The 25,453-nt window shown below is 41.4% G+C and overlaps 1 protein-coding gene across 1 annotated transcript in view; it reads left to right on the top strand.

The window, feature by feature from the left end:
• Nucleotides 1–4,062: 4,062 nt before the first annotated feature.
• The window catches only part of LOC309547310 (pinopsin-like), a gene marked incomplete at its 3' end in the record, with an annotated part of 40,227 nt that continues 18,836 nt past the window's right edge, over nucleotides 4,063–25,453 (top strand). The window contains exons 1-2 of the mRNA XM_082247144.1: nucleotides 4,063–4,414; nucleotides 23,514–23,696. Coding sequence (XP_082103270.1) covers nucleotides 4,078–4,414; nucleotides 23,514–23,696 — 520 coding nt within the window. The 5' untranslated portion in view covers nucleotides 4,063–4,077. The remainder of the gene's footprint in view (nucleotides 4,415–23,513; nucleotides 23,697–25,453) is intronic.

Genomic DNA, 25,453 nt, shown 5'->3' with positions numbered 1-25,453 from the left:
ATGCCCCTCATAGACAGTCCCAAATTCCCCTTGGTTTGCATTTAATAGGGATAGAGTTGTGCCACTATAGCTATATCCATTTACTTAGCCCTCATTGCTTATACAGATGTTTGGTTCACAACCCCCCCCCCCCCCTTCCTGAGACCCGTAACTCTTATACACTCTTTTTTTTTTTTCTTTTGGCCGTGTCCAAAAAAAGACACATTCTAGCTGTGGTATAAATCGGTATGCTATTTCCATCACCAGTATCCAAATAAAAAGACACCTTTTTTTGATGCTAAATGCACGCTCAAGCTCTCAGAAATTGTAGATTGTCCAAATGGTCTTTTTAACTGTTGCAAACCTATATGCTTTTTCCATCTATAGTGTCTTCCGTGTTTTCAGATGCTAAGTGCCCCAAAAACAGATGCAAAGTGCCTGCTCAATCTCTCAGAAATTGTGGCCTATTCAAAATGGCTTTCTAGCTGTAGAACCAATCTGTATGTTTTTGCCATAATTGATGTCCAAAAAAACACTACAAAAGTCTGCAAACAATACCTCATAATGACAATGTGAAAGAAGTTTGTTTAAAATCCTTGCAAATTTATTACAATTAAAAAAATGAAGAAATCACATGGACATGAGTATTCACAGCCCTATCTATGACACTTAAGATTGAGCTCTGGTGCACCCTGTTTCCACGGTTCATCCTTTAGATGTTTCTACAACTTGACTGGAGTCCACCTGTGGTAAATTCAGTTGATTGGACATGATTCGGAAAGGCACTCACCTGTCTATATAAGGTCCCATAAGGAAACAGTGCATGTCAGAGCACAATCCAAGCCATGAAGTCCAAGGAACTGTCTGTAGACTTCCGAGACAGGATTGTATCAAGGCAGAGATCTGGGGAAGGGTACAGAAATATTTCTGCAGAATTAAAGGTCCCAGTGAGCACAGTACCCTCCATATTCTGTAAATGGAAGAGGTTTGGAAACACCAGGACTCTTACTAGAGTGGGTCGCCCGGCCAAACTAAGCGATCAGAGGAGAAGGACCTTATTCAGGGAGGTGACCAAGAACCTGATGGTCACTCTGACAGAGCTCCAGCATTTCTCGGTGGAGAGAGGAGAACCTTCTGGGAGAAAAACCATCTCTGCAGCACTCCACCAATCAGGCCTGTATGGTAGAGTGGCCAGACGGAAGTCACTCTTCAGTAAAAGGCACATGACAGCCAGCCTGGAGTTTGCCAAAAGACACCCGAAGGGCTCTCAGATCATGAGAAACAAAATTATCTGGTCTGATGAAACAAAGATTGAACTCTTTGGCCTGAACGGGAAGCGTCATGTCTGGAGGAAACCAGGCACCGCTTACCACATGGCCAATGCCATCCCTACAGTAAAGCATGCTATGGTGGCATGCTGTGGGGATGTTTTTCAGTGGAAGGAATAGGGAGACCAGTCAGGATCAAGGGAAAGATAAATGTAGCACTTTACAGAGACATCCTTGATGAAAACCTGCTCCAGAGCGCTCTGGACCTCAGACTGGGGCGAAGGTTCATCTTCCAACAGGACAATGACCCTAAGCACCCAGCCAAGATAACAAGGCAGTGGCTATGGAACAACTCTGTAAATGTCCTTGAGTGGCCCAGTCAGAGCCCAGACTTGAAGCCGTTTGAACATCTCTGGAGAGATCTGAAAATTGCTGTGCACTGCTCCCCTTCTATCCTGATGGAGTTTGAGAGGTCCTCCAAAGAAGAATGGGAAAAACTGCCCAAAAATAGGTGTGCCAAGTTTGCAGCATTATACTCAAAAAGACTTGAGGCTGTAATTGGTGCCAAAGGTGCTTCAACAAAGTATTGAGCAAAGGCTGTGAATACTATGTACATGCAATATTTTTTCGGTTTTTATTTGTTATAAATTTGCAAAAATTTCAAACAAACTTCTTTCACGTTGTCATTATGGGGTATTGTTTGAAGAATTTTGAGGAAAATAATGAATTTAATTCATTTTGGAATAAGGACATAGCAAAATGTGGAAAAAGTGAAGCGTTGTAAATACTTTCCGGATGCACTGTATATAGAAAAGATATTTTGTGCGCTCAGTGTATAATAGGATGCAGAATTCTAATGGTCTGAACACAAAACTGAACGAACTATCTGCGGCCTGTTCAATAAGGTTTTCTAGCTGTGGTGCAAACTTGTTTGATATTTTCATTGTCGTTGTTCAAAAAAGACCCTTTTTATTTTAGATGCTGACTATTCCTCAAAATCTCAAATAATGCAACCGTTTCAAACTGACTTTTTCGCTTTGGTGCAAAAAAATACATAATTGTTCTTTGTGGTAGGGACGCAACAGAGTGTGTTATTGAATAGAAGGTCCCAACAAGCTATGCTCTGTGACTTGTTTTGCCCATTTACATGACATTGATAGTGTTAGCGTTTTTATTATAGAGTATACACAATACATATGTAACAATAGTTTATGGCTGTTTTGCCTTTTCTGCTTTCAATGTTCAATTATTACGTCTAAACAGAATTTTTTTTGCAAAAACTACCTATTACACATTTCTTTTTAGGGTGGAAATCAGTAACTTTGGGTTGCTGCTGCCATATGTAAGCAGAGCAATTATGTAAAAGTAAAGTACATGAAGAGACATGCAATTTATGTGGTGCCAGAATATGGTGTTGCTGACACTGTCTGCAGGGGTCTTAAAGTGATATTAAAGTCTAAGTGTTTTTCCTTTAAAAATAACAAACATTTTACACTTACCTGCTACCTGCAGTGGTTTTGTTCAGAGCAGCACAGATCCTCCCCTTCTCGGGTCGCTCAGCAGTGCTCCTGGCTGCTCTCTCCTGCCGAGTGCCCCCACAGCAAGCAGTTTACTATGGGGGCACCCAAGCCGAGCCACAGCTCCCTGTGTCCATTCTGACACAGAGCTACAGTTTGGCCTCTCTCTCCTCATTGCCTCACTGACTTTGTTTGACAGCCAATGGTGCTGCGCTGCTGTCTCAGCAAATGGGCAGCCGATTCTCTCCTGCAACATTGCTGAATCGAGATGGGGCTCAGGTAAGTATTAGGGGGCAGAGGGGGGCTGCTGCACACAGAAGGTTTTTTATCTTAATGCATAGAATGCAATAAGATAAAAAACCTTCTGACTTTACAACTATTTTTACGTACTATAATTTCATGTACAGCTTTGAAGAAATCCCAGGTATGTTATTTAAAGTGTATTTATATGTTACTCATCTATGATTAGTTTCAAAGTTGGCTTCATACAGCTCAGTATAATCATAGTTACATAGTTAGTCAGGTTGAAAAAAGACACAAGTCCATCTGGGTCAACCAAAAAACCCAACCATACAATCCCATATACACAATCCTATACCCGCAGTTGATCCAGAGCAAGGTGAAAAAAAACCCCAGCAAAGCATGATCCAATTTGCTACAGCAGGGGGAAAAAATTCCTTCCTGATCCCCCGAGAGGCAATTGGATATTCCCTGGATCAACTTTACATAAAAAAAAAAAATTAGTACCCATTTATATCATGCAATGAGGTTTGTAATGACTGGTCCAAATTGGTATTAATGTGATAATGAGTATGTCTTAGCACTGGAAATTCTTGTGCAACACAGGACCATTCTTACAGAAATACTTAGCACAAGATGATTCCTATTATTCTCCTGTCTTGGAGAAACCGGTTTAGATATTATAGTTGTGCTGTAAAAACTTGGTTTACTAAAACTGCTTGAACATTTCCTATCTCACATTCTGAGAATCTAAAGGACTGTACCTAATACACAGTAAATCCTCTTGTGTGCACCAATCTTGTTAACAAAAGCACAACATTTCCACATACTTAACTTTGTTAATTAGGTGATGTGTCTTTGCGTTAGGTCACCTTGTGTCTTTCTCCGTTGATCTCCTTTTAAGTAAAGAAAAAGAGAGTAGATTACAGATTCAAAATCATAAGCTTAAATGTTTTAAGAAAAAGATCCTCTTTGGAACTTTAAATCTCCTAGGCTATATAAACTTTGCCAGTTATTTTTACTCTTCTTTTCTTTGTCTCAAAAGCACTTGTTATAGTAAGTGAATTACAAAAATGAGAGCAGCAAACATGTCAGCTCAGAAGATTCCTGGACCATTTGAAGGACCCCAGTGGCCTCACCTTGCCACTCGTAGTACCTACTTAATTATAGTAGTCCTCATGGGTTTGGTGGTGGTCCTAGCTTCTTTTGTTAATAGTATGGTTATAGTGGTCACAATTAAGTACAAGAAGCTAAGGTCCCCTCTGAATTACATACTAGTCAATCTTGCTATAGCTAATCTGCTTGTCACTATTTTTGGGAGTAGTGTTTCTTTCCACAACAATATCTTTGGGTACTTTACTCTAGGCAAAGCAATGTGTGAATTTGAAGGATTCATGGTGTCCCTAACAGGTAAGATACATTTTTATGATGTGTTAATACCATTTTAATATTGCACACGTTTAATGAATTGCAGTAGATCAATTAGTAAAATACTAATTTGTATAAAAGTACTTATTTTAATATAGGTATGCTAAACATATACTAGCTGGTTTTAATGCAATAACAGTAGTGTTCATTAATAATCATTATATAGGATTATTTATCTATGCAATATATGCCACCTTCTACTACATACAGTATATGCATGTTAATGTATATTATTCAATTGGTTCTTACTATATATACAGTATTTGTTTTTATATATACATATATATATATATATATATATATATATATATATACTATCTATTTTTACACTATATTCTTGAAACACATTGTTGATCTGATCTTGGTTGTGCATTTGAGGACAGTGGAAAAGAACTATTTTGATGTTGTAGCAACTGTCATTATTATTCTACTGACCTCTAGCAGTAAAGTGTTTTATATCTATTTAATCCAAATTTGGTTTGAAACTATGGCTATTCCTATTAACACTAAAACAGACATTACTAAATGGCGGACCGTGGGCCTAGTCCGGATCGGGTCAATGCTCAGTCCAGCCTCGTCGCGGTTGCGTCATTTAGGATCGTCTTTTTTTACCCTCCGCCACCGCTGCCCGCTAGCTCTGTTGTCTTTACAGAGCTGACATCGGAGGAGCAGCACAGTAATGCATGGAGGGCCCAGATAACTGATTGATTGCTAGAACCACCCTGTGTTCTAGCATCCAATCAGTTAACTGGGGTAGGTCCCGCCCTCTGTACATCCCTTTGCTGCACTTCCAAAGTCAGCTGCTGCGCCTCTGATGTCAGCTGCTGTGCCCTGTGTAAGGCAGGACAGGAAATAAGGCACTGCTGATATAAAGAGGGGAAAAAGGGGTGATATAAAAGAGGCAGGGCAGAAATGTAAAGGGAGTGATATGAAGAGGGATATGTTTCTACAAAGAGGTTGAGGACAGAAATGTGAAGGGGGGCTGGAGACTGCGGTGTGAAGGGGGTTCTAAAAAAAAGGGGGTGAGCACAGGAATGTCGGAGGGGGGGGGGGTGTTATAAAGGGAGTGAGGATAGGAATGTTAAGGGGGGGCTGGGGACTGCAGTGTGAAGGGGGGTGCGATAAAATGGGTGAGGACAGTTATGTGAAGAGGAGTGCTATAAAGAGGGTGAGGACAGGAATGTGAAGGGGGTTTGCTGTAAAGAGGGTGAGGACAGGTATGTGAAGGGGGGTGCTATAAAGAGGGTGAGGACAGTTATATGAAGGGGGGTGTTATAAAGGAAGTGAGGACAGTTATGTTAAGGGTGTTGCTACAAAGGGGACAAGGACAGTTATGTGAAGGGGGTGCTATAAAGTAGATGAGGAGAGTTATGTGAAGGGGGTGCTATAAAGGGGGTGAAGACAGGAATGTGAAGGAGGGGTACTATAAAGGGGGCAAGGACAGAAATGTGAAGGGGAGATGATATGAAAAGGGCTGGGAATTGCAATTTAAAGTAGGGGGTAATATAAAGAGGGGCCGCAGACAACAATGTGAAGGGGGGCTAAGGACTATAATGTGAAGGGGGGGGGGGGTGATGTGCAGGGGGTCTGAGAACACTTATGTAATAAAAAGGATAGTGATGTAAAGGATCTGAGACTAGGTTCACATTATTGCGTAATGCGTGTAGGTGGCCTATTTATTTCAGTGGGCTGCCTTATAAGCAGAAATGCAGAAAAATAAGTCCTTGACCTTTTTTTTTTTCTTTTAATTACTGTGGCACCATGCGATGTGACACTCGTAAAGACGCGCCACGTTTGCCCATTGTGCAGAGGTACCATTGAGAGCCAAACATATGATTCGGACCTCGGCTGGAAGAAAATTTTACTGACTAGACCTTCATGAACTTTAATTTAATATCCCTGGCTTAAAAAATATGTAAACCCAACATTTCATCTTCCTGATATGTGCCTGCTATACTTTTAACATTTACTTGTTTAAAAAATTCTCCTGTTCCCTTTGTGTTGCTTCCTTTGTGTAAAATCCCTGGCGATCCTGCCAGTACCTCTGCTTTCCTATTTAAAAAAATACCACACTAGGCATGAGAGCACATTGTGCTCAGTTTTCTAGCTGTGCTGGGAACTCAGCCTGCTCTCCTCCAATAATCGGACTTGTCCTGAAAGCCCCCCCCCCCCGCACAGACATTTCCTGGGAAGATCAGTGTTCCGCTGTTTATCCTCCCCCAGCTCTTATGCAGCCGGCTGAGAACAGAGGAAATGTGGTCACTTGTAGAAAAAGGGAAAAAAGGTATATATAATGTTTCTTTTTTACACTAAATGGGTTATTTTACAAGCTGAGGGTTTACATATGCTTTAAGGTACTTGGTGTCTTTTAATGACTTTATAAATGGGGGGGTTGAGACCCATTTAAGGCCCCCTTTCATACCTGAGCATAGCAGTAACAAGTGTTCCTCTTTGCGTTTTTTTTTTTTTTTTTGCATGTTTATCACACAGTATTGTGCCTTACACCTAGGGCTGCTCTTTAGCTTGAAGTTAGCCATACAAAGTAGTACAGTAGAGTCAATGTACTTGTTCATTCACCTCCGCTCTCATTGTTCTGTTTGGAGGGGACTCCTGTGTGCCGTCCTGCTATGTAATAGTATGATGTCACCTGAAATCCCACTTACCTAATTCCCTGACCCTGAACTACAGCCTATGAAACTGAATGAACCAGTGCTGGGTCACACAGCATCCTCATAACCCAACAACCCGGCCCTGATGTACAGTATGTTGATGGAGTGACTTCACTTAAATTGGTTTAATTCTTTTTTTCACAATAAAAGTTTATTGAGTTATAAAAATTGTAACACAGCAGTATACATAATATATATCATAGATAAACATATACATAAAATTAAGGTTAGAAAAAGAGAACAAGGATATATACATTATATTACCAAAAGTATTGGGGCGTCGGCCTTTACACCAGGCATCAATAAATAGTGGACCGCGCACCAAGTCCGGACCGAGTCAATGCTCTGTCCGGCCCCGCTGCGGTTGCGCCATTTAGGATCTGCTTTTTTCCCTGCCGCTGCCCCCTAGCTGCCACAGTACCAAGCTGCATGGTACTGTAGCACCATGCAATGTGACACTCGTAAAGCCGCGCCACTTTTGCCCTTTGTGCAAAGGTACCATTGAGAACCAAACATATGATTCGGACTTTGGCTAGAATAAACTTTTACTGACTGGACCTTCATGAATTTTATATCAATACCACTGCCCTACTCTATTCAAGACAAAAAAAATTTTGTATAGACATACACTTTAACCACTTAAGCCCCGGAGGATTTTCCTGCTAAAAGACCAGGGGGTATTTTGTGATTCAGCACTGCGTGACTTTAACGGACAATTGAGCGGTCGTGCGACGCTGTACCTAAACGAATTTGACGTCCTTTTTTTCCCACAAACAGAGCTTTCTTTTGGTGGTATTTGATCACCTGTGCGATTTTTTGATCACGCGCTATAAACAAAAAAAGAGCGACAATTTTGCAAAAATAGCAATATTTTTCACATTTTTTATGTGAAATTCCCCCAAAAAAAATGTAAAAATCAAAATTTTTTAACATTTTCGGCCAATTTGTTTTATCCTACCTATGTTTGGTAAAAAAAATTGCAAAAAGCGTATTTTTATTGGTTTGCGCAAAAGTTATCGCGTTTACTAACAAAGGGAAAGATTTTTGTCATTTTTGTTTTTTTTAACGCGTAATGGCGGTGATCTGCGATTTTTTTTGCGGTACTGCGACATTGCGGCGGACAGATCGGACCCTTGACTGACATTTTTGACACTTTTGGGGTTACCAGTGACATTTCTACAGTAATCAGTGCTATACATATGCACTGTTACTGTAAAAATACACTGGTAGTGAAGGGGTTAACTTTTTTTGGGAGGGAGGGGCTGTGTGTGTCCCTAGGGGCGTGCTTTCTACTGTGATTGGCTGTGGCTTGAGCTGTAAGGACACTGATCAACGGATCTACATAGTAGATCCGTGTGATCAGTGTCTTTACACCGAGGAGAATGACAGGCAGCTTGTTTACACAAGCTGCCTGACATTCTCCCTCTCCCCCGACGATCGCCGAGTGACCGGCGGACATCGGGTCCGCTGGTCACACGCGCGGGGGGGGTCCGTGACCGCGCGGGAGCGTGAGCGCGCCTCCGCGGGCGCGCGCCCGCTCCCCAGACCCTCCCAGGCTAGTGACGTTAATTAACGTCACTCTGCCTGGCAGGGGCTGACCGCCGCAGTAAATCTACTTGCGGCGGTCGGCAAGCGGTTAAGAAATCAAATAATAATGTTTAACCACTTACCCACTGGGCACTTAAACCCCCTTCCTAACCAGACCAATTTTCAGCTTTCAGTGCTGAATGACAATTACTCAGTCATGCAACACTGTACCCATATTAAATTTTCGTCCTTTTCTCACACAAACAGAGCTTTCTTTTGGTGGTATTTAATCATAACTTGATTTTTTTTTTTTGCTATAAATGTAAAAAGACCGATAATTTTGTAAAAAATGCATTTTTCTTCGTTTCAGTCTTAAAATTTAGCAAATTTAGTAATTTTTCTTCATAAATTTTGGCCAAAATGTATACTGCTACATATCTTTAGTAAAAATAACCCAAATAAGTATACATTTTTAGGACTTTGTGAAGGTTATAGAGTCTACAAGCTATGGTGCCAATCATTGAAAATTGATCACACCTGATGTACTGACAGCCTATCTCATTTCTTGAGACCCTAGCAAGCCAGTAAAGTACAATTACCCCCCAAATGACCCCTTTTTGGAGACATTGCAAGGTATTTAGTAAGAGGCATGGTGAGTTTTTTGAAGTTGTAATTTTTTTCCACAATACTTTGCAATATGAAGATTTTTTTTTTTTTCACAGAATGGTCATGTTACCAAGTTATTTCTCACACACTTTATTGGCATACTTGCAACTACAAAATACATTCTGCTACTCTGCTACTCCTCTGAGTATGGCAATACCACATGTGTGGGACTTTTCCACAGCCTGACCACATACAGAGGTCCAATATCCAAGTAGCACCTCCAGGTGTTCAAGAAGCAAAAATTACACATATAATTTCCTGACAGCCTATAACATTTTTGAAGCACCAGGACAATGGAAACACCCACAAAATGACCCCATTTTGGAAAGCAAACACCCCAACACATAATCTAGGAGGCATAATGCATCTTTTGAACATGTAATTTTTTTTCCACAAGTTTTTGGAAAATGTGGAAAGAAAATGAAAACGCTTTTTTTTTTTTTTTTTTTTTTTGTATAGGCTTTATTTATAATTATAGAAAATGTAATAAAATAATTGTAATTAAATATGATTTTATTTTGGCTGTAATCTTTTAAAAAGGACAGTGTTGTTACCAGCTGTATTGTACTGTGTGGAAAATTTTCCCTTTTTAAAAGCAGTAAAAGCAGAACTAGTAATCAGTTTTCTTACAGATGGACATTTAGTGCCATTGCTGATCAATGCAAAAACAAATAAGGGACATAGCTATAAAGCAGTGAATGTGACTTTGAGCATATATTCACTAGTGAATGACTGGGAAGATGTGTCAGCAATATTTACTACTATCTGTTCTTCAATTGTGTTTACTGTACTGTTTACCCAATATATAACCTGGTACCTGTTTCATTCATTACACATTCCCTAAAACATTCTCAAATGGTAAATCTGTATTTTAAATGGCGCTTTAATGGTCTGGAAATGCACGAATTGTAGCTAACTGGCCATTTGACACTTTTATAGTGATGTCACTCTGGTATATCAAAATGTCTCCAATCAACATAATAAAGTTCACTGTAATACTAATTTAAAACAATTATAATTTGAAGAAAATGTATATTAATAAGTGCTTTTATATACAGTGGGTACGAAAAGTATTCAGACCCCCTTAAATTTTTCACTCTTTGTTATATTGCAGCCATTTGCTAAAATCATTTAGGTTCATTCTTCTTCCTCATGAATGTACACATAGCACCCCATACTGACAGAAAAACACAGAATTGTTGACATCGTTGCAGATTTATTAAAAAAGAAAAACTGAAATATCACATGGTCCTAAGTATTCAGACCCTTTGCTGTGACACTCATACATTTAACTCAGGTGCTTTCCATTTCTTCCGATCATCCTTGAGATGGTTCTACACCTTCATTTGAGTCCAGCTGTGTTTGATTATACTGATTAGACTTGATTAGGAAAGCCACACACCTGTCTATATAAGACCTTCCAGATCACAATGCATGTCAGAGCAAATGAGAATCATGAGGTCAAAGGAACTGCCTGAAGAGCTCAGAGACAGAATTGTGGCAAGGCACAGATCTGGCCAAGGTTACAAAAAGATTTCTGCTGCACTTAAGGTTCCTAAGAGCACAGTGGCCTCCATAATCCCCAAATGGAAGACATTTGGGACGACCAGAACCCTTCCTAGAGCTGGCCGTCCGGCCAAACTGAGCTATCGGGGGAGAAGAGCCTTGGTGAGAGAGGTAAAGAAGAACCCAAAGATCACTGTGGCTGAGCTCCAGAGATGCAGTCAGGAGATGGGAGAAAGTTGTAGAAAGTCAACCATTACTGCAGCCCTCCACCAGTCGGGGCTTTATGGCAGAGTGGCCCGACGGAAGCCTCTCCTCAGTGTAAGACACATGAAAGCCAGCATGGAGTTTGCTAAAAAACACCTGAAGGACTCCAAGATGGTGAGAAATAAGATTCTCTGGTCTGATGAGACCAAAATAGAACTTTTTGGCCTTAATTCTAAGCGGTATGTGTGGAGAAAACCAGGCACTGCTCATCACCTGTCCAATACAGTCCCACCAGTGAAGCATGGTGGTGGCAGCATCATGCTGTGGGGGTGTTTTTCAGCTGCAGGGACAGGACGACTGGTTGCAATCGAGGGAAAGATGAATGCGGCCAAGTACAGGGATATCCTGGACAAAAACCTTCTCCAGAGTGCTCTGGACCTCAGACTGGGCCGAAGGTTTACCTTCCAACAAGACAATGACCCTAAGCACACAGCTAAAATAACGAAGGAGTGGCTTCACAACAACTCCGTGACTGTTCTTGAATGGCCCAGCAAGAGCCCTGACTTAAACCCAATTGAGCATCTCTGGAGAGACCTAAAAATGGCTGTCCACCAACGTTTACCATCCAACCTGACAGAACTGGAGAGGATCTGCAAGGAGGAATGGCAGAGGATCCCCAAATCCAGGTGTGAAAGACTTGTTGCATCTTTCCCAAAAAGACTCCTGGCTGTATTAGATCAAAAGGGGGCTTCTACTAAATACTGAGCAAAGGGTCTGAATACTTAGGACCATGTGATATTTCAGTTTTTCTTTTTTAATAAATCTGCAACAATGTCAACAATTCTGTGTTTTTCTGTCAGTATGGGGTGCTATGTGTACATTCATGAGGAAGAAGAATGAACCTAAATGATTTTAGCAAATGGCTGCAATATAACAAAGAGTGAAAAATTTAAGGGGGTCTGAATACTTTTCGTACCCACTGTATTTGTATTTATATATTTAAAACATACTTGGGACTGTGCAGTGTGCATTCATTTTATATATTGATATGAAAATAAAAAAAGAAAGTTCTATGGGCAGAGGAATCAGTCAACAAAATCAGAAACTTTATCATTCACTGAAGCGCACTACCTCATTCATAAAATGACAGCTTAAAACTGATCACTCCCCCCCCCCCCTTCTACCAATTTTTTTTAAACCTCCCTTTGCTCGCATCTATCTAGTAAGGTTACTTTACAGTATAAGCAATGAAGCTCAGACCTCTGCAGTATATACATTTTCTTTTACTAAATAAAAATGCTGTACATACAAAACTATTACAATATTAGAAATACAATACAAGACAGATATAACAAGCAAGATGCCTAGCAAATAGGAAACTATGGTCTGTAAACACTGTAAATATGCTTAAAAGTTACTTAACTTCCCAGTCCGTATTTCTTTATAAACTGTTCTGTTTCTTATTCTCAATAAAAATTGTTTATGGGAAAAAAAAAGTTACTTAGAGAGGGTTCATGATCTGTGTAGCAACGCGGACCCAGGCTTCTATAAGCAGTTGCTGGAAATCAGGTGAAAGCGTCTTCAGGTATCTTCTTCTTATGGCTGGTACAGACCTTCCCTGGGTATAAGGCACTATGGAGTCCTCCCTCTCAGTCTCTGCTGTTGGCTTTTATTTGGGAAGTTTCAGGTTGTCAATCTTTTGTCGACAACAGTTACAAACCTGTTTACCCTAGTTATTGAACAACAAATGCTCCAACGCTGCACCATCCCCACATGAGTGATGCAGCCTTGGATTACTGAGTTTTTATTTAGGGAGGCATTCTCAAATTCTACTTCAAGATGGCACTCTGGTATCATACATGCCATAGGTTATAGATGTTCGGTTGTCAATCTATTGTTTACTACAGTTACACAACAACAGGCTTAACAACAGTCAACTGAAATACAACAATGGTATCTAAGTTCCCATTGTTTGAGAACAGCCTGTGTAATTATTACCAAGGCATTAGTTTGAGAAGTATCCACTCAAACACCGCCTGATTTAGGTTTCTTTGACAAACTACTAAACAGATTGCTCCACGCCTGCTCTAAAGTCTGAGAATAAAATTATATTTATATCAAATAACACAACCCCCACTTACCTTGTTGCCAGTCCTGTTCAGTTTAAGGCACTCATCTGCCCAACGTTTTCCTGCTTAAATCAGCTTCTCTTCTGCCCCAGCTCAGCCCGGTGCTTCCATCTTCTTCGGTGACGTCATCAGGAAACTGCCGGCATTTCTGGGTTTAACTGGCGGCTCCCCCGATGACCAACCATTAGGCCAGCTCCCCCCTCCTTTCTCAATGAAGGAATAAGCCTCCTGGGATATGTGACCTATATTTTTTTATTGTACATCACTGGACAGAGCAGGCTATAAACATTACCATCTGGGTGATGCACCACCTATAGGTCAATGGACACTGGCAGATAATTCAAACAAACAAGAAGTCCCCCTCTATATAACTCCTTCCATACAGGAAGCACTTCAATTTTTTCTCCAGTGTCTTGAAGGTGATGGTTACAGTTGTTAAAAGCTCTCTATGAGTTCTATAGTCCCAGACCGGTTTGTGGAAATCAAGGGACTAAATGATCAGATCCATTTTAAATGGATTAATGCAAAGATAAATGGTACCCAGGCCTCACAAACAAGATGAAGGATTCAGCAAGGTTTTGCCTGTAATGGGACTATTTATGGCACTTGACCTTGCGCATAGGAATCCTGGACAACCAGAGACCAAGGCAATACAGGCAAGATGCTGTACAGGTCCAAGGGAGTGGACCCAATAAATGGGGGTACCCAGTTCTTGAAGGTTCTTAGTGGCAAGGCCCACTGTGATAGGTGAAGATTGGGCTTCTGTCTAGTGTCAAGAGTCCTGCGGCAGGATTGGAAAGTGAGCCGTTATGACATAAGCATCAGGGGTATTAATATTTTTGGCAACATTTTTTGTGCTTATGTAGCACTACTCCCTTGGGAGCTGCTTGATGCGGATTTCCCTGGGTTACCCATAGCAACAACTTAGTAATTGAGAGTACTTTAAGTGTTTGGCACAGTCAGGAAACAGTCCAGGGGATTTGTTTTTTGTTGTTTTTATTTTAGAACTTGGATAGGAGAAGGGATGAGTGGTATACTCCAAATGGATGAACTATGCACAATTTTAGGACTTCTAACTATGTTGAGTGTGGTAAGGCCGCTGCTTCACCTTGCCACTGAAGTGAAGTACTTAATAAGCGAACTGTATAGTGAATTACTCTTCAGGGCCCCTCTTGGCACCCCCTTTACCCCTACTCTTCAGGGTTCTACTTGGCACCCGCTTTACTCTTGCATATTGTGTAAGCTGACCTTCTGTCCTCTGACTTCACTTGAGTGGTCCCCCTTCCTGGCCAGACCCCTTGGTAAGCCCCCTGGTACTCACAGACAATGTTTTCCCCACGTGACTCTGCCAGCAGCTCCATCGTCAGCTTTCCAGGATCCTTCAGGCTCAGCTCCACACCTGGCTCACTAGGCTAACTGCCTGTGACCACCTTCCTCAAACTGCAGTAGGAGAGACAGCCATCAACCTCCTCCTGGGACTCTGCTTCCCGCCAAAGACGCCATGTCACATGTGCCCTTGGCTTTTATGATCAATCCCAGGATGCACTGCGGTGATCCCCTCCCACTGGGACTGCCACAAAACCTTGTGTGTCACTGGCCAGGTTTCCTCCACTGTCTAACAGGCTCCCCTATTGGATACAGTGGGGACACTCCTTCAGACCCAGTGACTCACACCTGGACACATGTAACAGGCAAAACTAACAGATCAGGCTCCCCCAATAAGCAGATGGAGCATAATAATGCTTTTAACCTAGCACCTCTCTAGAAGGGTGCTACACTTATTATTACACCCTAAGGACTGTGCTTCCCTCTTTGGCTCCCAGAGGGCATTAGGAGAACTTCTTCAGCCTAGCTCTGTGTTTGGTCACTGTTGTGGGCAGGGAATACCTTCCCCAGATATCCTTATGCTGCTGTATGGTATCAGTTGCTCTAGGAAGAGCTGGCTGGGCTTTGTCTGCTGCTAAAGATTTAGGCTTCCGATTTCTATCAAGAGAGGAGGTAGTGCACGCACAGCTTCACGAAAGGTGGGCATCTCCGGCTGGTGCTTGTAGTGACAACAGCACATGCGTAGTTAAAAGCCGGAAGCTGCAGGCAGCCATCTTGCTTATGTGCCTGAAGCTGTGGAAAGTCAAAGGGGCTGTGCAGGGGACACAGAGCAGGCTGTTTTCTGGGGCAAGTGAATCAAGCGTGTTTGTTCACAAGTGGCAGAGTGTCTAAAGTGTTGCATTTTACTGTGAGGCTGTGGTAGCTGCTTATGCTGGATCACAGCCTTACAGGGGAGTTATTATACTGAGGGACTTTGTGTAATTTTGTTAAAAAACCCAGGTATATTGTAATTTGTGACTAGCTATGTCTTCCAGAAAACGAAATGGGGGAGGCATGGCAGAAAGGGGCATGTGTATACTACAGGCAGCCCGAGGAGCCTAGTAGGAGCTCTGCGGTGATACTTTCCCCTGAAAGACCAGTGGCAACAGGTTAATCTGAACCATTATGCTTACCTGGCATGGTGGCTACTGCCGGTGCATCTGGAAAGCACCAAATTAAGATCCCAAGGCGGCAATGGAGCAAGCACTGGAGGAACCAAATGTGGCCAAAGGTATTTGGAAGAAGACCGCCAAAGCTGACACCTGGGCCTTGATGGTACTCAAGGCCAATTTCTGTTCAACCTCCACTGAAGGAAGGTCAAGATCTGAGCCATCGAGAAGGAGCGAAGAAGAGACTCACACCACGCAATGTACGTCTTCCACGGGGGAGGGCCACCAGCGCGTCTACGGCGTCTGCCAGAGGATACCTTGACCGAGCCACAAACCTCTGCACCTTTCTGTTGAGCCGAGACGCCCCCCCCTGGAGACACATCTGATGAAAACACCTCCAGATGAAAGGACCACTCCCTGTGGTCCAACGCCTGACGATTTTCAACCCCCCGGGAATGTGTACGGCGGAGAGGGGTGGAACAAACCGTTCTGCCCACCTTAGAATACTGGCTACCTCCAGAGCCACCAGGACACTTCTTGCGCCCCCTTGGTGATTGACATAAGCCACGGCCGTGGCATTGTCCGATTTAATGCTCACTGGACAACCCTAAAGACGATCAGTCCAATGATCCAGACACAGTCTGATCGCTCGGAGTTCCAAGACATTGATCGGTAGTCTGGACTCTTCCAGCGTCCAGATCCCCTGAGCGGAATGCTTGCAAAAGGAAGCCTTCCTAGCCGGACAGACTGGCATCCATGGTGACCACTGCCCAATACAGGGGGAGGAAGGATTTTCCCAGGCGAAGAATGTGAAGGTAGGCACCTTTGATATCGATCGAGGCGAGGAAATCCCTCTGAAGCAGGGATACCACCATTTGAATGGACTCTATTCTGAACTTCTGTATCCGCGCAAAGCAGTTTAGCTCCTTGAGGTCCAGGATTGGATGCACTTTGCATTCCTTCCTGGGAACTGTGAACAAGTTTGAGTAAAAACTCTGAAAACGTTCCGAGGTCAGAACCGGGACAATCACCCCTTGAAGGAACATGTTTTGTACCGCCCCAAACAGGTCCTGTAAGCAAGTTGGAAGGTAAAAAATGGATTTTTGTCTTACCGTAAAATCCTTTTCTCTGAGGTTCACTGACGGACACAGCTCCATGTCTTCTTAGACCCTTGGGCTTATGCTGCTCTCTCTTCAGGATTAGGACTAGGTGGAAACAATTTTGGCTACGCCCCTGAGGCAGTCCCAGGGGGTATACCATCACTTCCTGCTAAAGGACTTCAGTTTGCAACAAGCAGTGTCAGAAGAATACAGAATAATTTTCCACACATGTATGTATAAGTAAAATTATCATATATGATTAATCAATAATATTATGCATTTTGTAACATTTTATGTGACTCATGGAATTTCAGATAAAGCATATAATAATTATTGCGCATTTTACAAAGGTAGATTTGCAACAGACATATTTGCAAAGATGAACAGATAGCATTTTTTCAGTTTTGAATAGAATTTGCAACCAATATTTCCTGCCTATATTAGTAACAAGCAGCCGTTTAAGTACCACATTATTTTCCTTTGTATTCATGAAGATCAGAGAGAAGATGTAAGTATCTGCAGCACATACAGACTCATACACATACAGACAAGATACGATCATATGTCTGTATGTGTACGATCATATGTCTACATAAATGATAAAAACATGGTTGGCAACTAGAATGTTTGCAAAACATGGGCATGAATACCACTGGCACAGAAACTGAAAAGAAAACAAAATAAGGTTCCTACCTGTACTAAGCATTGTAAAATACATTAAAGAGTAATTCCACTTTTGTTGAAAAGAACAAAAACAAAAAAATCCCCTCCCGGTGATCAAAGTATATTGCAAGGCTTTTAATAAACTTTGTATCATTAATATAACGCTCACAACCCAAAGCTGTGAACAAGCCGTCAATATCAGTACAAAATTAGGTCATCAACCTCTGCAAAAAAAATTGTTAAATTATCTTACATGCTTCGAAAGACAGAAATTTTCATACCTGGTGATAGCAAACATCATCCTTGCAGAATTGAAACCAGTAGGTCTGCTTTTGGTTTTGACAAACTTAAGTCCCTGACCAGGTCATTTAGTTTCTTCTGTTTTATGAGATGAGGCTTACCAGACATACACAGTTCAAAATACTGAGAATTGTCACTGTCCATGCCTGACTGTTGTATCACAACATATTCATATGTTTTGTCCAAGCTTCATTTCTCTGGTGGCTTTGGAACTGGCAGAATGTCATCATGTGGCACTGGTCTCATGACTGAAGGCGGAGTGGGGTATTCAATTGATTTCCTATTTTTATCAGAGAAACCAGTGACATTAGACAGAAGAAATGCATAGTTGCCAACAGTCCGGATTTGCAGAATAAGCAATTAGCAGAATCCCAGAAAATAGGTTTTGTCCCGGGCAGGGACGGACTGGGCTGGGCTGTCTAAAACCCCGTACATAAAGTCGCACAGCTCCGCAAATCACCTGGTGTCATCCTGGGCCACCCACATAGTAAGGTGGGTGAACTGGGAGTTGGGACTGGGTGATGGGGGGGGGGGGAGGGAGGGATTTAACCACTTAAGCCCTAGGCCTATTTTTGACACTTTTTGTTTGCAAGTTAAAATCAGTATTTTTTGCTAGAAAATTACTTAGAACCCCCAAATATTATATATACTGTATATATATATATATATATATATATATATTTTTTTTTTTTAGCAAAGACTCTAGAAAATAAAATGGCGGCCATTGCAATATTTTTTGTCATGCGTTATTTGCGCAGCGGTCTTTCAAACGCCATTTTTTTTGAATAATTACGAAAAATCACATTTCACTGCATTTAAAAAAAATGAAACAGTAAAGTTAGCCCATTTTTTTTTGTATATTGTGAAATATGATGTCACGCTGAGTAAATAGATACCCAACATGTTACGGTTTAAAATTGCGCACACCTGCGGAATGGCGACAAACTACGGTCAATAGAAATCTCCATAGGTGACGCTTTAACATTTTTTAACAGTTACCAGTTTAGAGTTAGAGTACAGCTCTTTTTTTTTAAATGATTGCTCTGGCAATCGCGGTGATACCTCACATGTGTGGTTTGAACAGTGATTTCATTTGCGGCTCCACTTCCATATACGTTTTCTTTCATGCGGAGCTAACCGCGACGGGGGTGGCTAAAATTTCTTTTTTTTTTTTTCCTATTTATTTATTTTTTATTTTAACACAGGTTTTTTAAAAAAATTAAATCTGATTACTTTTATACTGTCACAAGCAATATAAACATCCCTTGTGACAGCAATATGCAGTGACAGGTATTCTTTATGGAGGGATCGAGGGTCTAAAACCCTAGACCCCTCCACTAAACTTCCATGTATTCAAAACGTCAAAAACTGCATTTTTGAATACACTCACTTTTTGAATCTGCCGCCTTTAGCAGCCGAGTAACCCGGAAGTGACGTCATGGACGCGCCTCCGGGTTAAGTCATTGGAGACCCGATCGAAGCCGCATCTGGCTTTGATCGGGACTCCATCCAGCAGGCAGACACGCCGGCTGGTTGCTCGGGTAGAGCCGCGGAAGGCGGCAGGAGGGGGGGGAGATGTCCCTTCCCGCTCGCCGGGGTAACGATCGAGCGGCTCCCGAGCCACATTGGTCATTACCGCTGGAAAGCCGACCGCCGGCTCTAAACAACGGTACTAAGACTTTGCCTCTAGCTAGAGGCATCTTCCCGGTATAACCATGCAAAGTCAGCCGACGTAGGGGTACGTCACTTTGCGGTAAGTGGTTAACACAGCTTCAGGCAGCTAGTGGCCCTAGGAGGTAGGAGAAGGCGGGCTGCACCACATTCCAGCCAATGAGTGAACTGTCAATTACTGGCTGTGTGCATGGAGCTGCTGTGTACCCGTGTTACTGATAAGGTGAGGAAGAAGTGTCTTATGTCTGAATCTGATTGTCTTATGTCTGAATAGTTCTTGAATCTGTGTCTGTGCAGAAGAAAGTGTAATGGAACCTGTATGTAGTAGGCGGCAGCAGCTGGTTCTCGTTTGCTTTCCCTCTTTTTTTTTTTTCTCTCTCTCTCCCATCTCCATAGCACTACAAGCCCCAGCAGCATCTCTCCCATCCCCATAGCGCTACAAGTGTCTCTCTCACTCTTATCTCCATAGCACTACAAGACTCTGCAGCATCTCTCGCATCCCGATAGCGCTACAAGTGTCTCTCCCTCCCTCGTTCTTTCCCTCTCTCTTTTTTTTCCTCTCTCCCTCCACCCCTCTATCTTTCTCTCTTTCTCCCTCCTTGTCTCTCCTTCCATCCCTCTTTCTTTCTTCCTTACTTTCTTTCTCTCCCTCCATCCCCTTCTTTTTCTCTCCCTCCATCTTGCTTTCTTTCTCTCTACCTTCCACCATCCCCATTTCTTTCTTTCTTTCTTTCTTTCTTTCTTTCTTACTTTCTTTCTTTCTTTCTTTCTTTCTCCCTCCCCTTTCACCCCTCTTTCTTTCTTTCCTTCCTTCTTTCTTTCTTTCTCCCTCCATCCCTCTTTTTTTCTTTCTTTCTCCATCCCTCTTTCTTTCTCTCTCCCTCCATCCCGCTTTATTTTTTTTCTTTCCCTAAATATTACCACATTCTCCATTATTTAAGTCATCTCAGACTCTATTTAACCACACCCCCTTTAAGCCACGCACATTAGCACAATAGAAACCACTCCCTTTTTTCACCATGGCACGCTAAATGTGCCACATTTTTCTTCTCCTGCTAGACCATTCCTACAAACACATGCCCCACCCCTAATTAAAATGATATTCCGCCTACATACAAAAAAGTGTCCCTAAAAAGTTTTTGAGAATGTTGGCAACTATGGTAACAGCCTGTCAAGTGAATATTCTGTTCACACCATATCATCATGACAGTAAAGTGCGTTGACTTCAGAGTTGCTCTGAACCAGGCTTTAAAATTGGCAGTGCATCTTGCACAAAAGTGAGGAGACCTTCTTTTGACCATTGGTATAACAAACAAAGTACAGTTCATATGCTTCCTTAACAAGTCCAGTCATGGTGCAACAAATGTATTAGAAAGCATCATGATTGTTCAGACATTGGTGAGACATCTCTGCTGTCACTGGCCGTCCTATAGTAAGTTCATAATGTAAAAAAATGTGCAGCACTAAACGTGAATAACATATATTAAAATGGCGAGCTTAAATGAGGTAACAAAGATAAACTAAGTCAGTAGTGAAAAGTATATAAATGTGATAAACAAATACACAATTAATCAAAAGTGAAAAATGTTAAAAAAAATATTCTTTTTGCCACAGTGACCGTGAAACCAAAATTCTTCCAAAACTTGTACTGCAAACGGTGATCATAGACAAAAAAATTTTCGACACAGTCCACCACCAATCATATGAGGAGGCTTACCGAAGTGAGTGGACCCAGTTTGGCATATGCCTAGTGGGTCGACTCATGTGTTGGTGTATGTACTCGTGATCCAAGGCTCGTTTCAGGCGTGGGTGGGCAGAGACTTTACGTGGGAACAGGAACAAACAATGTCCCACGTATCAAGCCTCGTTGTCAATACCACCACTGGAAGGCAGAGAATGTCTATGTTTTTTCCTGTTCCCACGTAAAGTCTCTGCCCACCTATGCCTGAATTGAGGCTTGGATCATGGGTGAACGTGATCCAGTCTCTTTACTATACTTTTTTATGGGCGCATTTAAGTCTAGTACGGCCAACAAGGCTTCACTATTCATAACCCGTATGACTTTTAGTGTTAAGCCCTTGCTTTTGTTTAATCGCTTATTTTCATCTCAAAGTGAGAATGAGGCTTGGATGGCACACACGGGCACCATCTTGGAATGACACAGGAAGTGAATTTTTCCCAGAGACAAATGGAGTCACAGGCTGTAGGTCTTGATTGGGGTCATATTTTTTATTTAAATCACAGTGGCATCGACAGTAGCACACCCCAGATGATGACTAATTAGACTAAATGCGTCAGGTCGATTCCTGCCCATGCTACCGCGGATTGAAGCTGTATACAGATTTATTTGGTAAGCGCTTTTGATTCTACCTGATTGTAAGTGTTCTGAACTTTTTAAGAAATACCGGTCCCTTATGGTTTTACACTATGTGGAGCATATTTGTTTCCTTTTCGTAACATTTTGATCCTATGTGGGAAAACATATATCTATTCTACACACTCTGTTGGATATAAGGAACTGGGATTGAGATTGATGTGAGGTGCCCTTCAATATTGTCCTCGGCACACCAGGTGTACATACACCAACGCATGAGTCGACCCACTAGGCATATGCCAAACTGGGTCCACTCACTTCGGTAAGCCTCCTCATATGATTGGTGGTGAACTGTGTCACAACCATTTTTTGTCTATATTCACCGTTTGCAGCACAAGTTTGAAGAATTTTGGTTTCACGGTCACTGTGGCAATAAGAACATTTTTTGGACATTTTACACTTTTGATTCATTGTGTATTTGTGTATCACATTTATATACTTTTCACTATTGACTTAGTTTATCTTCATTACCTTATTTAAGCTCACCATTTTTAATATACGTTATTCACGTTTAGTGTTGCACATTTTTAACATGGTTTATTATTTGCACTAGTACAAGTGTTGTGCTGGTTGCTGTTGGTTTGGACATTAAAGCGGATTTCCACCCATTTTAATAAGTTGAGATGTACGTAATCCCTTTTAAATATGCTTTTACCAATGTAAAAATTTTTTTTTTGTAAGGAAATACTGTTTCTCTTCTTTATTCATCTGCACTTCCGGGTCCTGCTGCCTATAGGCGATTACGTCACTAGGCGATTCGCAAGGGCTCCTGGGATAGCGGTGTCATGTATCCCAGCAGCCCTTGCGAATTGCATAAATCTTGCGTTATTTCCAGACCGGCACCAGCTGTTCTCAGGCATGTATTGCATTCAGTCCACGCTCTGCCCCGCCTCCTCTCAGTGAGTTTAACGGGATGTAATGCTTTCAGTCCGCGCTCACTGAGAGGAGGCGGGGCGGAGCGCGGACTGAATGCAATATATCCCTGAGAACAGCTGGTGACAGTCTGGAAATAACGTGAGATTTCGTCACTAGGCGATTCGCAAGGGCTGCTGGGATACATGACGCCGCTATCCCAGGAGCCCTTGCGAATCACCTAGTGACGTAATCGCCTATAGGCAGGACCCAGAAGTGCGGATGAATAACAAAGAAAAATGGTATTTCCTTGCAAAAAATAAAAAAAATAGTTTGCATTGGTAAAAGCATATTTAAATGGGATTACGTACATCTCAACTTAATAAATGGGTGGAACTCCGCTTTAAGCGTGGTAATTACCTTTACTATTGTAAGTTTATAACTGGCTTGCTTGTACTGTAAATTACGGTAACATAGACCATGCTATGCCTTGAAACACTTTATATCGAAATACATGGAAACTGACATCAATGAAATGAGTAGCATCTGAGCATGGAAGTTCCTTTTGTAGCCTTTTCAGGCAGCATCCATTAAGCCTAAGCATGCCTGGGCATGTTCAAACTGTACCAGTGCCACAAGTGTTATGAAATATGCCCTGAATGCATGCCTGGACATGTATGAGTTACACAAAGTATCTTATAACGCAAACAAAAAGTAAACTTAAAATATATAGAAGAAGTTGCAAACACAGATTTCTTAAAAATAGTACATGATAGGTTAAATTGCAGAATCTTTTTGTGATTAGCAGTCAAAAATCTACATACACCCAAGAGAGTTTAATAAAAAAAAAAAAAACTCTATTGTCCAGCAATATGGATTAATACAAAGTGAGAAATTAGCCTTTCCATTGCATCAGTAATGCACAGTATTCTCTATTGTGTTGTAGGTATTGTGGGCCTTTGGTCACTAGCAATATTAGCCTTTGAGAGATACCTAGTAATCTGTAAACCCATGGGGGATTTTCGTTTTCAGAAGAAACATGCTATTATGGGTTGTTCCTTCACCTGGATTTGGGCTAGCATATGGACATCTCCACCCTTGTTTGGCTGGTGCAGTTATGTTCCTGAAGGTAAGCTATTTTTTTACTTATAAATGTAAATTATTATTTGACTCTTGCAATCTGGCACCATTTTAAAAATAACCACCGCAAAACATTTGTTTTAACTGTGTCCAATGCAAACACTGTCAACTGTATTTAGGCTGCTAAAAACTTTGTAGCAAGTATATGATAGATGTTCCCTTAAGATTGTAATCTGTTCAGAGAACTTGAAAACAAATAATGCAAAGATCACTGTTGACATGTACAGTGCAGTAACCCAATAAGATTTAACCTTTCGTAAGTCATTGCAATTACAAATGACTGCTGTATGGTTGTTCTAGATTACATGCACTTTATACTTTGCACTATGACTTTGGTAATTAAGCCTACTATTGACTCTGAATATTACTTTGCATAAAAGTCTCTTACAATATGTACATAGGTTTATTTTAGAAGTCAATGCAAAGAGCTAGGTTTTTTTTCTTACCTGTAAAATCCTTCACTTGGAGTACAGTATTGGACACAGGCTTAAATAATTAGGTCCATGGATTATATTATGCCACCTTCAGAGGACACTACCAAACAAAGCTATTAGGACAGCATATATTACCTCTATTACCAGCAATTCATAGTTTTTTTTTTTTTTTTTTTGGGGGGGGGGGGGGGGGGGTTTAGCAAGCAATAGGAAAATAATTTAGGACAGAGTAGAGGGTGTCTTGTGTTCTATAATAAAAAGGATTTGCAAAAATCAGTGTGCAAAATCAATTACCAAAATCCTTTTTGACTTAATCATACAATGCTGGATATAGGCCTCTGTTGACTCTAAACCAGCAACCAGTAAAAGGCTAATAAAATGTCACCTATGGAGAATTTTGGGTACCATAATTGTTTGCAATGTCATGGGCTTGACATGTTTGGTATCTATTTACTCAACAAAACCACATCTTTTATACTTTGCTAAAAATCGGGTACAACATTGTGTGCACTAAAACTTATTTTAGTTCCTTTTTCCCCGAAAATATGCATTTGATAAATAGCTATGCAAATATTACATAACAAAAAAAATTGCAGCTACCAACTTTTGATTCCCCTGGACTCTCTGCCTTCAAAAAATATATAATTTTTAAAAAAAAAAAAAATTGGGGGGAGGGGGGGTAAAGTAATTTTTTTAGCAAAAAATGCAGATTTTAACATGTGTGCAAAACATATAAAAAATGCCCGGTTGGCAAGTGGTGAATCAAGACCATGGTATTCCTCCCAGCAATACAACTAAAGGGTGGGTAACCCAGTAAACAATGCCAACAGGCCCACAATTGTAATTATATTCTCAAACTGAAAGAGTAGCTTAAAGCACCTTACATACAAATCTGGCATTAATAGAGGCCTAAACACCCACCTAGTAAAACTTAAACAAAGGAGAACCAGCTGGCAGCTTTGAAAAACTGAGAAATAGAAAACTGGTGCTGAAAGCCCAAGAGGTACCAGCTGAAAAAGCTGAATGAGTTTTACCAGGAAAAATATTCCTATTCTTCATAGCAAAAACTTTAGCGAAAATATGCCTAATCCACCTACAAATATTAGGAGGCGATGCAGGACACCCCTTGCGGGATCAGACACGCTGAAAAAAAGAATTTGAATATTGGATAGAAGCACGGACTGAGAAAAAAACTCATGCTAATCCTAACCCTAGGGTAGGATGATGTCCTGATTAAGATGGAAGGGAGAAACCCCCTTGGGAAAAAAGGATGCCCAGGCTTCAAAACCACCTTGTCCCCATGAAGAACAAT

This window comes from Pelophylax lessonae, assembly GCF_965119305.1.
Source record: "Pelophylax lessonae genome assembly, chromosome: 2".
Taxonomy (NCBI): Eukaryota; Metazoa; Chordata; class Amphibia; order Anura; family Ranidae; genus Pelophylax; species Pelophylax lessonae.
This window is presented reverse-complemented; position numbering and strand designations above follow the sequence as displayed.